Here is a 12,664-nt window from a genome sequence, read left to right as displayed (position 1 = left end):
CATCAGAGAATAACATGCAATTAAACGAAGAGAATGTTAATATAATTGCAGAAGAAGAACAACACATTGAGATACAGATAGAAAACACTCCAAAGAGTTCTCGTCTTTCCTCACATAGTCAAAGAAGTACACTTGATGTCGATATTCCATCAGAGAATAACATGCAATTAAATGAAGAGAATGTTGATATAATTGCAGAAGAAGAACAGCACATTGAGACACAGATAGAAAACACTCCAAAGAGTTCTCGTCTTTCCACACATACTCAAAGAAGTATACTTGGAAGTGTTACCAGGAAGAATTTGTTGACTCCAAAAGCTAGACAATTATATGATAGAACTTTAAAACTTTGAAAACATAATATTGCCTTGCAGAGTAATCTGAAGAGTTATAAGCAACGACTGAAATATGCCACAAAATTTTCAAACCGTACTTTTTTTAAGAAGTATAAAGCTTTAACCAATTCGCAAAAGATTTTTATTGACATGCAGTTAAAAAATATAAAAAAGAAAGCAAAGGTACATTTTCCTACATTTTATAAAAATATGATATTAACATTAAAAAGTGTATGCGGCGAATATGCTTCAACACTGTTAAAAAATATAGGTCTTGTTGATTCGCAACCACAAGAAAACATGTAATATTAAAATTAATTTATATTTATACTTTTTATTTTTTACAAACAAAGGTTAGATATACAATAGATGTAGTAAGTAGACTTTCATTTTTAGTTCTGCATGTTTTAAAGCTATAATATAATTTATATATAAAGCTGCAAAAAGCGTTTTCTACGCTATTTAAAATCATAATTCCTTATCTAAAAGCTATAATCTTTAAAGTTTAAAATTAACAATTTAAGACAAATATTTTGTTATAAATTAAGTCACAGCTTTGGGTTTACAGGTTACAAACTTACTACACCTATTACATGTCATATCTTACATATATTATAAAGAATTTATTTTATAAAAACTATTGATATTATAACTGTGGTTTTATAATTTTCTTTATTATATATAGGGTAGAAGATTTACTTTGCAAGAAAAGATATTGGCATTATCATTGTATAAACAATGTCATAGCGCTTATCCGTTTCTGCAAGAACTATTTATGCTACCAAGTGGCAAAACTTTATAATTTTTGTTACAAAAAGTTCCATTACATGCAGGCATAAATAATGTTATATTTCAACATTTGTTTCATCAACAATCTTTGTTGAAAGATGTGAAGAATAAAATGTGTATACTAATGTGGGATGAAGTATCCTTGCAGCCTCAGTTACAATATGATAAAGTAAACGATAAAATAGTAGGCTTTGAAGATTGGGGTCACAAACGGACTCAACGATTTGCTGATCATGCACTTGTATTCATGCTTAGAGGTATAAAAACTGCTTGGAAGATACCTTTGGCATACAATTTTTGCAAGAGTCAGACTAAAAGTGCGCAATTAATACATTGCATTAAAGAAATTGTTAAAAAAGTTGCAGAAGCTGGGTTCACAATTGTTGCTACAGTATGCGACCAAGGTTCGTCAAATGTATCTGCACTGAACAAATTATTAAATTATACGAGAGGAATATGTTTAAAGAATGGCGAAGAATTTGGTAAGTAAATGTCACTATATTACAAGAAGTATAGAGGGTGAACTAAAAGTCTGAATACAGTTGAATATCTCGTAAACGTAAACCATGCAATTGTGGAAAAAAAAGTTTGACATAGTCAAATGAATATTATCGTTAAGTGCGTCTTTCTAAACCTTACAACTTTTGTCTGAAACTTTTTTCCAAAATTCCAAATTGGTTTACGAGATATTCCACTGTATCCAGACTCGGTTCACTTGTATAAAGTAAGGCATATTGTAATAAGATACGTGCATTTTATATCTATTCTATATATTTACTTTAGAGAATGAGATATATCTCGTCTAAGATAGTTGGATATAATGCAGTATCGGACTTTTATTACATCGTATATTGTAATATATATCATGTACGACATATATTTACAAAATTATTAATAAAAATATTAATAAAAACATATTATTTTTAAATGAAACAATTACCGTATATAATCAGAAGATAATTGTTTTGTATGATCCTCCACATTTAATAAAAGGAATACGAAACAATTTTCTCGTAAAAGATATTAAAATAAATGTAAAATCGTCAACTACCAGTGAGCTTGCTTCTTGGGATGTCATAGAAACTGCTTATCAAATTGACACTCATAGTTTCACACTAAATCGGCAGTTAAAGAAATTGACAGATGAGCATGTAATAAAAAACAAAATTAAAAAAATGAAAGTAAAACTAGCAACGCAGGTGTTCAGTGCGACTTTATCAGCATTCATCGAATATAATTGTCGAATACAAGGTAATTATTTAAAATTTTATAATAATTTTTAATACAACAATTAATATTTAAAGTAATATTTACAGATATAATTGAAATTTCGAAAAGGACACATCTCTAATAAAAATTTACATTTTACTGGAAGTAAAAAAAACTAAATTCTGCTCATACAGCTCATGAAAGAAAAATGGTAATTTACAAAGGCTAATTAAAAAAAAAGCAATCTAATAATAACAAAACGTTTTCAGAACAAGAGTACGCATCTAAATTACATTTTTGCAAAAAACTATATAATATAAAAATTTGAGATGTGCTCTTTTCGAAAATTCCTATTCAATTTATGTTATTGTTCTCATTAAAGACGTAATTTATTTTTAATACATATTTAAAGTAATGTATGATAAAAAAATACACAAACAAGACACAAAATATTGAAAAGTATTTTTATTTATTAAGGTTTTGTCGATACGGATATTGGACTATTAAAAATTCCACAAAAGGAAGGATTTGTAACAGCCAAAGTTTTGGATTTTTTCAATAAGTTGTTTGACTCCGTAAATGGACTTCAACTTCAGTCAGATACACCCTTGCGAGTTGCTGTAACAAAAAGAAGCCAGCACCATTCTTTTTGGAATGATGCCATAAAATTTTTACACGACATGAGGTTTGTTCATAAAACAACAAAAAAACCAATTTCTACTCCTTCTTTAAAAAATTGGATAACAAATGTGAAAGGCTTTAAAAAAATATGGGCACTTGTAAATAAAGCAGGAATAAAATGTTTGAAGACACGATATATAAATCAAGATCCACTAGAAAATTTTTTTGGACTAATAAGGAGTCATAATAGGCGTAATGTTAATCCTACGTGTGCAAATTTTGAATCCTCTTTTAAAACATTATTAATAAACAATCTAACGGGTAAACGTACTGTAGGTGGAAATTGTGAAATTGATAACGATGGAGAAGCTTTATTTTCGTTGCGACACTTTGTTGAAAATAGTATTGAAATACGACATACTTCAAATTTAGATATAGAAGAAATACCCGAAATTAATGATACGTCTATATCAGTACAAAATAAAAGTGCAAATACTGATAATTACAAAATCATTACTAAAAAATTATTATCTATGCAGCCTTTTAAAAGTTGTTCTTCTTGCAAAGAAGCTATCTTATTAAAAGACACTGAACGTGCTGTAAATATTGCTTTTATTACATGCGAGAATAAGATGTCATCTGTATGTTTTCGTACTAACATATCTAAAAAGTTAAGTACGATTATTGAAGAACATATTAATTTTTCATATTTTAAATGTGCAGAGCACAAACAGGATTTTACTACAATTTTTTTACAAGTAATAATAAAATATTTTTATATTCCTCAATGGTGTTCAAATATTAATAAGATACTTAGAGGTAAATATACCGGAAAACCGCGGAATGTTATAGAACAGCAAGCTGTACAATACTATCACACGAAACTTAAAAAACATGTATAAACGTGCACTAATTTTTGCATAATTTTTTTCAGTATATTTTGCATTTCTAATACAATTATATTCATAAAAGCAAATTATTTCGATTGTTTATATACTTATATATACTTATATAATACTAGCTCATATTATACTTATGTTTATTATAATTATATTATGCTGTACACATATAGTATAAGTATAATAAACACTTGCTTATAAGTAATATACTGTTTTATTTTATATATTAATAAACGTAATAAATACATATATTTCAAAATATAAATGTGTCTTAATTTATTTTATAATATAATTATTTATAATTTATAATCATATATTTATATTTATATCAATGTATATATATATGTATTTATATTCTTTATAATTCTACTTACCTTCAGAACACATTACCGACAATCCGCGAGTTTTTACCATGGTAGTGTCAAAAAACCGGTCTATTAGCCCAGGTGGCGTTGAAACACTATCTTTACTTTTTCATTGGGAGTTTCCTCCCCCTGGTACTACCTTACTTAAGTGCCAAAATACAACGCAATACAGAATTAGAAAAAATAATTTAAAAGTGTGCAAATTAGAAAATTGCACATTATTTCTGTGGAAGAATTATCTAACCGATTGAACAAAATGGAAGTAAGAAATATCTGCAATTAGTAGGGATTATTTTAGTAAAAACATTAATTATTCAATTGATTTTTGTAATAGTATAACAGATATTAGTCGCAATAAAGCTTATCACAATAAAAAAGTGTGCAAGTAGAAACTTGCACATTGCTTCCTCATAGTTTTTAAGTGTGCAAGTAAAAATTTGCACACTCCTTTCTCATAATTTTTAAGTGTGCAAGTAAAAACCTGCACATTGCTTCCTTATAGGTTTTAAGTATACCTTAAGGTTTTAATATACTCCTCGAATTTCATGTTTCTAGGTTTAGAGGTTTAGGCTGGGCGTAGATGAATCAGTCGGAATATTGAATTATATATGAATATATATTAGATATATGTATGTATCCACACACACATACACACATTATTTTAAACTTATTGCACACGTGTATTGCAAATTAATTAAAGAAAACAGCAATTTGTTCAAAATATTTATTTATAAAAACTAATGTGGAAATTTCAATAAGGGTATTTACTCAAATTTTGTAAAAAAATTCCCAGATTTTCTAGAAACTTTACTCCAAATTCACACTTTTGCATTGTTTAAAAACAAAAATAATTCAAAATGAGCAAAAATGAAATAAATTCACAAATTGAATGTGCAAATGCAAATGTTTACTATGAAGAATATTCTTTGCCTACTTTTTCTTTTGCACGTCTCAGCCAAGTTTTAATGGCTTGCTCAATTTCTTTTTAATTTTCCGCTGATTTATACAGTAGAGCACTTTCTAAATAGAAAAAAAAAACATAATATAGACATAATTATATATTTCAAATATAACTATAGTTATAGTTATTATACAGGGTATCTCTAAAGTCTGACCCAGCCCCCTGGATCTCAGAATCAGCTCCCAGGTAGCACATATTAGTTTCACGTACGTTTTTTGAACGTATACGTAGTTTCATAACCGTAAAGAACCATTAAGAAACGTTTGAACAAAAATGTTTTTGAAACCATAATTTAAAGAAACGTATTTTTTACGTTTCTACAATAGTTAACAAAAATATTTCTTAAATTTTTTTTTCAAAATTGTTCGGGCGCGCAATAAACGCGCCGAACGAATCGCCGAATCCGTTTCGCGAGAACGCGAGATAATTGCGAGTGGCTTCGTTCAGCCCTTTAACTATGAGACGACCGGGGTTTCAGTTGAACGCGGACTCGATCGCTTGTTAGGAAGTTGAGTGGAAGGCCCAAAAGACAGCAATTGATTTATAATGCATATAAACTTTATTCAATATAACAAAACGAAACTGACGAAACGCGAGATGTACAGAAAAATTAGTGCGAATGCACTCGGCGCGCTGTGACTTGTAGCATGCGTAGTTTTGAAGTACGATTTACATAAATGCGCACTGAAACGCGGTAGAAACGATAGACGGTATCGCGAATGCAATTGTCGCGGTGTGACGGAGTTGCGAAACGCGGTCTAACGTCCGATGCCTACGGAGACGCGGTAGGTGGATACGGCAGGAAGCGAAGCACCGGGGTCACGACAGCGAGAGGGCTCGCAACGAGACCGAGCGTGCTCGACCCCGCGGAATCGTGATCGTCGGTTTGGTAGGCTGGAGTTCGGGGACCTGAGAGCACTCAGTCGAGACTCGGAGCACCGGACCTCGTTTATGTGTCGCCCTAGGAAGTTGGATAGGGTAGGCTTCGTCGAAGGCAGCAGAGAGCCGGAGATAAGACGAAGTGTCGGCTCCTGTCGGAGCGCCGGCTTATATACCGCGGCGCGGCGGGTTCGTTGGAAGGGAGGCCGGCGGTCGGGCGAGCCGCGTGGGGATGCTGACGCGCGCTCGCCTTCGGCGCGGCTTGGCTTTTTCCGGCGGTTCCGAACTTATCGAGCATTTTGCGTGAGAAGCAAACGAAATGTATATCGCAGTACATATATATATAATTTTTACATTACTAAATTGGGGGAATCCCCAACAAAAATTATAATTTGCTATATCTATATGTAATAGTTTTAATAACCTTTTTTTGAAACATTTAAATTTATATTGCATTAATAATTGCACAAAATAAATCATTTTATCCATGCACATATTATATATCCACTTATTTACTTAAATTAATTTTGTCTCCTACCGGTCGTAAATCTATTTGTCATTGGACAAATCTGAGCATAGAAAAGTTCAAACAATTGCAAAAATATATGTTTGCAATAAATGTTCTGCTGAACGTGGTCATTGAAAGTACATTTATGTTTGTTCTGTTTTGAAGAACTTCCTGGTGCACATCAGTAGTGTAATCCGTTCTCGAGCGGAAATCTCTTGCCCAAGACTCTGTCCAAGCTCACCGCGTTTATCGATCGTACCGGCATCCTCAGAGTTGGAGATTGCCTCAAAAACTCGTTGCTCGATCCGGAGTATTCACCTTGCCATCCTACCGAAAGACGACCGATTGTCCCAGCTCCTTATCGCGGACGCTCACCGGCGAACACTTCACGGCGGGACCCAGCTGACGTTGACCTATTTACGCAGAGCCTACTGGATCATCGGCGGTCGGGCCCCCGTGAGATCTCACATCCTCCGCTGTGTAAGTTGTACCCGGTACCGCGGGGTTCGGGCCCAACAGCTCATGGGACAACTGCCGCCCTCCCGGGTCACACCTTCTCGCCCATTCCTCACCACGGGAGTCGATTACGCCGGCCCTATCACACTGAAATCATGGCGAGGGCGTGGCGCCAAGTGCCACAAGGCTTGAATAGCCGTTTTTATCTGCTTCACCACCTTGGCGGTCCATTTGGAGCTCGTCACAGAATACACCACCGAGGCCTTTCTCGCCGCCTATCGACGGTTCACTGGACGTCGCGGCATCTGTCACACACTATTCAGTGACTGTGGCACTAACTTCCTTGGTGCGGACGCCGCCCTCAAACGGCTCTTTGATGCGGGATCAAGGGAGTCTCAAGAGCTCTTTCAACTATTGATCAACGACGGCACTCACTGGGTATTCAATCCACCGGCGGCCCCTCATTTCGGGGGGAAGTGGGAATTAGCGGTAAAGTCAATCAAGTACCACCTACAGTGGACGATCGGCGACACACTCCTGACCTATGAGAAATTCTCAACTCTTCTGGTCCAGATAGAGGCAGTACTCAACTCTAGGCCCCTGTGCCCCCTCTCGGACGATCCGGACAATATCTCGGCACTCACACCTGGGCACTTTCTCCTCGGCGAAGCTCCTACCACTATCCCGGAGCCTTCTCTCTCTGCGGTGCCAACCTCCAGACTATCTCGGTGGCAACTCATCCAGCAGCAGGTGCAACATTTCTGGGCCCGATGGTCAAGAGAGTGTCTACAACACTAACTCTCCATCTCCAAATGGCGTCACCCATCCACGCAGATTCGAGTCGGCTCGCTAGTCCTGCTCACTGACGAGCGACTGCCCCCCTCCAAGTGGCCCCTCGCTCGAGTCATCGCACTCCACCCGGGTGCGGACGGCCTCTGTCGGGTAGTCACGCTCAAGACGGCCACCACCGAATTCCGACGGCCCATCACCAAGCTGGCGATCCTCCCGGTCTCATCGGATCAACCTCCTACCTGACTCGGCCTCACCGGAGCTGCATCAAGCCGTCATTCTCCAACCCTGTTGTAGAAGGCGGGCGGAATGTTTGGAAATTATATTATCATTCCTATCTCGAGCGGCCATTTCCGAGCCGACCAATCAGCGACGGACCCGAGTTGACGGATCGATATATCGACTGTCGCGGAAGATCGCATGCTCACATCGACGCTCTCGTTGTCGCCATCATTCGTTTTCGGGTCCTCTGTGTAAGACGGATGCAATACGTGTGTCTCTCGTGACTGTCGAATCGAAAGGCAAATACTGCTTGATAGTACGGTGATCCTCAGACGCTTCAAATCGCGAGTGACTCCTCAGTGACTGACATTCCGGACACCCTGCTGTGAACCGCGCGAGCTCGGCCCCTGGGCCTCTCGCCGAGAGACACGAGGTTACGATCGGAAGTGCGCGTGGCCGGTACAACGAGGTGTTCGTCCGTTGCGCGAAGAGTTCGCCGCCTGCCCCCTCGCCGGGCACCAGATTACGTGTACCGAGTAATAACAACGCTTATAAAACATTTTTGAAACGTGTATGTGCTACCTGGGGCTTTAGATATGAAAAAATGTTTTAGATAAAAGTTGCAGGATATTAATGGGGACAGATGATAAAAATATGGAATTGACTTTAAGCGATTTTTTCAAGGCCAGGTACGAGATATCTCGGGAAGTCCTTAATGAAAGAGAGCTTTATTATGGTGTTTTGAAAATATCTCGACAAGGGCTACAAGAATATGTAATAAAAAATGGGGTTCCATTTAAAAAATATTTGATCACATAAACTTGACCTTAAAAAGGTCATTCGAGGTCAAGTCCATATTTTCATCATCTGCCTCCTTTTATATTCTACAACTTTTATCTGAAATATTTTTCCATATCTAAAGCCGTTTCCGAGATCCAGGGCGTTGGATCAGACTTTAAAGATACCCTGTATAAAGCACCGACAATACACACAAAAATTTACAAATATAAATCCATTTTTAGACAATTTAGACTACTTATGGGTTTTAATTACATATTTGATGTTATTCAGCAAAAGAGCAACGCAGATGTGGTGGTACAAAATATTTCTGACTAAACTGTAAAATTTACTACGTTTAGCTTAGGTTAGGTAACGTGATATCATTACTTCTGTAGTAATTTACTCAGTTACCCGGAGTGAATTATAAGTTTACTACAAAACCCCGTTTACGCAAAGAAATTATCGTAAGTTACTACAGAATTAAGTAACGCTCGTGTAAACATAGTAATTAATTGTATCATATTTGATCTTAATTGTAGAAACTGCATATATATAAATTTTAATAGGTTTAAAGGATCTAACTTTTATATATCATTATAATGATATAAAGCTGTTGAGGATAGAAACCGAAATTCTGTTCGCGAGGGAGGAATTGTTGGGTGCTGTATCCCTGTCAACGGCCCTGACCGCAGAGCATGAGACCTCGATCTCAGACAACGGCCCTGCCACGGAAAGTCGCCCAATAATCCTTCGCTCCCGTTCAATTCTTGCAAACTCACGAGAGTCACGCGCACGCGTTTACGCGGTTTCGTGCAACGCGGCTCGATCACGGATCGATACGATTCGTCCCCCCTGTAACACACCCGGCTCTCCGCCGAGCCATCCTCAAGCCGGAACCCGGAACACGACTGTCTCCGCACGAATCGGTATAATCATAGTAGGACTTGAGCCGAAAAGTCGATAGACCGTTCGCCGCGACCAGTATACTCTCGATTGATCGCCGCGCGAAACGAAGGTCATACGCTCCACCAGCCGTCTTCAACGGGGAAGTGGACGACCTCAGTGAGCAAGAACGCAATTTTCCTCACGGCCTCTCCAAGCGCTCGTCTCCGAATCCGGCTCGTCGCTCTCTGAACCTTCCCGCCGCGAGGCGCATAAACTCTCGTACGTGCTCCGCTTGTGGAGACCACGCATCTCAAACTGCATTTTTTTTAAGACTGTGTGTATTGTAGTTGTAATTAAAGATTACACAAAACGAAACGGCTGCAATTATTTGCTGATACTCCTCACCGATCTCAGGAACACGCTTCGCGTCCTTGTCAGGGCGAACTCCGGCAAACCCTTCGTGTCCCAAGGTTTCCTTGGCCGGACACGAAACAAAAGCCAATGGCACACAATACAATTTTTAAATGTAAAAAAAAAGGATTACCTTTGATTTAACCCACACAGCAAAATATATCACTAAGATATCGAGAAGATATCTGAATAACGGAATATCTGATTGCGCAAGATATCATGAGAATATCTCAGAAACATCTCCAGGATTATAAAAAACTATGATAATTTTATCTCAGATATGATATCTGATTCTACATTGTGACGTGACATGGTCACGTCCCCTGTCCAGACGATAGTTCGACCGGGGGGAACGTCCGGGATGTCGTCTCCGCCGGAGCGGGGCGGGGCGACAGCGTTAGAATTTGGTACATTATATTATTTCCGAGAATTTCAGGTGTCGAGTAGATGGCCAGGAGAAAATTGTAACGACTTGAGTCGCGCCAGGGGAGTTTACGGGAGGCGTTCTACGTAGGAGTTGGCCGGCGGGCGGGTCACGATGGGGCCCATATGCCGATGTTGCTTGGAGCGTCTCGCAGGGCGAGCGCATCAGCCCCGATGTTCGCCGGGATAAAGCCTGCCGAATCGCGAAGGAGGGAGATCGCGTTGTTATCTCGATCGCGTTGGCCGAGCGTCCGCTCGGTGCTGCTCTCGCTAGTCGACGAGCTCCGCGGAGAGTGTCCAGGTGAAATGGCAACAAGGTGCACGGTCGCTGTCGCGCTGCCGTCGTCGCTGCCGCGTCCGCACGGGATCCTGTAATTGCTCGCGCGGAACGGGAAAACGGGATCGGGGTAGACGCGCGGATGCGACGCGCGAGCGACCTGCAAAGCTGACAGTTCGCCGCTAGCTAGTGAGAGACAGAGAAAGTGAGGGAGAGAGAAAGAGAGAGAATTAGAGAGAGAGAGAGAACCATGGGCAACTGTTTGAAGCGCACCGCTGGTAACCAACTGGACAATACCACCCTCCTGAGCAACAATCCCGAGCCCAACGTGTCCGCGAGCGGATCCTCGCAGGAGGGCCTCGGGCCGCCGATCCCCTACAACCAAGCGGCTCATTACCAGTCGATCGCCACGAGGGAACGTCATTTGCAGTCCACCAACTTGAACATCGGCCATGGGATTGGAGTCAATCTGGTGCAGAGCACCGGCTCGGCCGGCTTGAGCGAGGAGGAGCAACAAGTGAGGATTGCGAAGCGTATAACGGCAAAATGCCACGGAGCATTGCCTACCGGTCGACGGAGCCATGGCCTGGCCAGCCTGGCCGTCGTACACTGGCACCAGAGTCGCGACCCGGTCAGCCGGACTCGAGAATAGGCTTTTCAAACCTGCCGCCGGCGAGCGAGGAAGCCACGAGGGGCGCTCGGCTTGCATAGGGCTGATCGGCAGGGAGGGCTTGCAAGCACGGCGTGCGCAGGCGCGGGCCCGACGTGATTCCGCCGGGCTAGAGGATTGTCACTGTCGTGTCGGCGTGGCGAGAGACAACATCCCGAGAGGACCGGCAGCCGAGCTTACGGAATTTGTAAGGCCACTACTCGAGCACTTCGTAACCCACGTTTGGGTGCAAGTAAGATCGTTCTGACGGCCGGGGCCCTTCCGAGAGTCGCGTAGAGTCGCGGGAAGCATGCTTATAGAATCGCGTACTATGTCGCGAAGTATTTTGTAGCATCGCGTTTGTGCAGATGAGTATTACCGAGCAAGTAATTATTAAATGGAATACTGACGGAGGGCTCGGCCAACAAAGTAATATGGGATCGCCCTGCCCGAAAAATTCGCACGCGGCCGACAGTCACCGTGTGATTCGTTGTAGTTTTCGTCGTGTCTTAGCGTTTCGTGTAATAGCGTTTTGTGTAACCGCGTGATGGGTAATGTAGCGAGATGTCCTTCGCGCCGAGGTGGACCGTATTGTCGCAGAACGGGGGAGTAATTTACGCGCAATCACGTCCCGGGGCGTGAGGCACCTGTCTTGGACCTTTGGGGCTTTTCGCGGGAGGCCCGCGTCTAGCTATTTTGGGACCATTCGCGAGACGTCGCGGATGGTTATTCGGCCGTTGGAAAATCGTCGCGCGTAGGTATTGTGTCTTGCGTTCGTGTAATCGCGTATGGTGTATTACGTTCGGGTAACTGTGTCTCGCGTATCGTGTTCGTGTAATCGCGTATTGTGTATTGCGGTCGTGTAACTGCGTCCTATAAGTTGCGTCCTTAGGCTAATTTCCGCGTTATTGTATCTCGTAGTTTTTCGCGTTTCGCAGCAAAACATTCAAGAGAAAAATTGTAATTCACCGATTCATTTTAAAGAAACCTGCCGATTTATTCTGAAGTAATCTTCTCTCTAAGATTGTAATTCACCGATTTCGTCTGAAACAACTTGCTGATTTATCCTGACGTAACCTTTTCTGTCAAATACATTATATTTGTATTATTGTTATTTGCGTGTGTTAACTGCGCTACGTTCCCTCTCCTCCTCCGACCGCGATTACCCGAAGAAACTCACACCTGAGAGAATTGCGATCTTGTGGA

General features: G+C 40.4%; 1 protein-coding gene across 1 annotated transcript; it reads left to right on the top strand.

Moving 5' to 3' along the window:
- The first annotated feature begins 10,927 nt into the window (after positions 1-10,927).
- LOC112455017 lies at positions 10,928-11,461 on the top strand. Its single transcript, XM_025016689.1, has one exon. It carries the CDS (start codon positions 11,060-11,062, stop codon positions 11,459-11,461), a length of 402 nt encoding a protein of 133 aa, XP_024872457.1. The 5' UTR covers positions 10,928-11,059.
- Positions 11,462-12,664: the final 1,203 nt, after the last annotated feature.

Source organism: Temnothorax curvispinosus, unplaced genomic scaffold, assembly GCF_003070985.1.
Source record: "Temnothorax curvispinosus isolate PA1 unplaced genomic scaffold, ASM307098v1 QBEX01005658.1, whole genome shotgun sequence".
NCBI classification, from domain to species: Eukaryota; Metazoa; Arthropoda; class Insecta; order Hymenoptera; family Formicidae; genus Temnothorax; species Temnothorax curvispinosus.
Note: the sequence above shows the minus strand (reverse complement) of the source record. Positions and strands in the feature narration are given on the sequence as shown.

Bases quoted from the DNA above. Each gene is read 5' to 3' on its own strand.
- LOC112455017 (XM_025016689.1), top strand. From the start codon at position 11,060: ATGGGCAACTGTTTGAAGCGCACCGCTGGTAACCAACTGGACAATACC.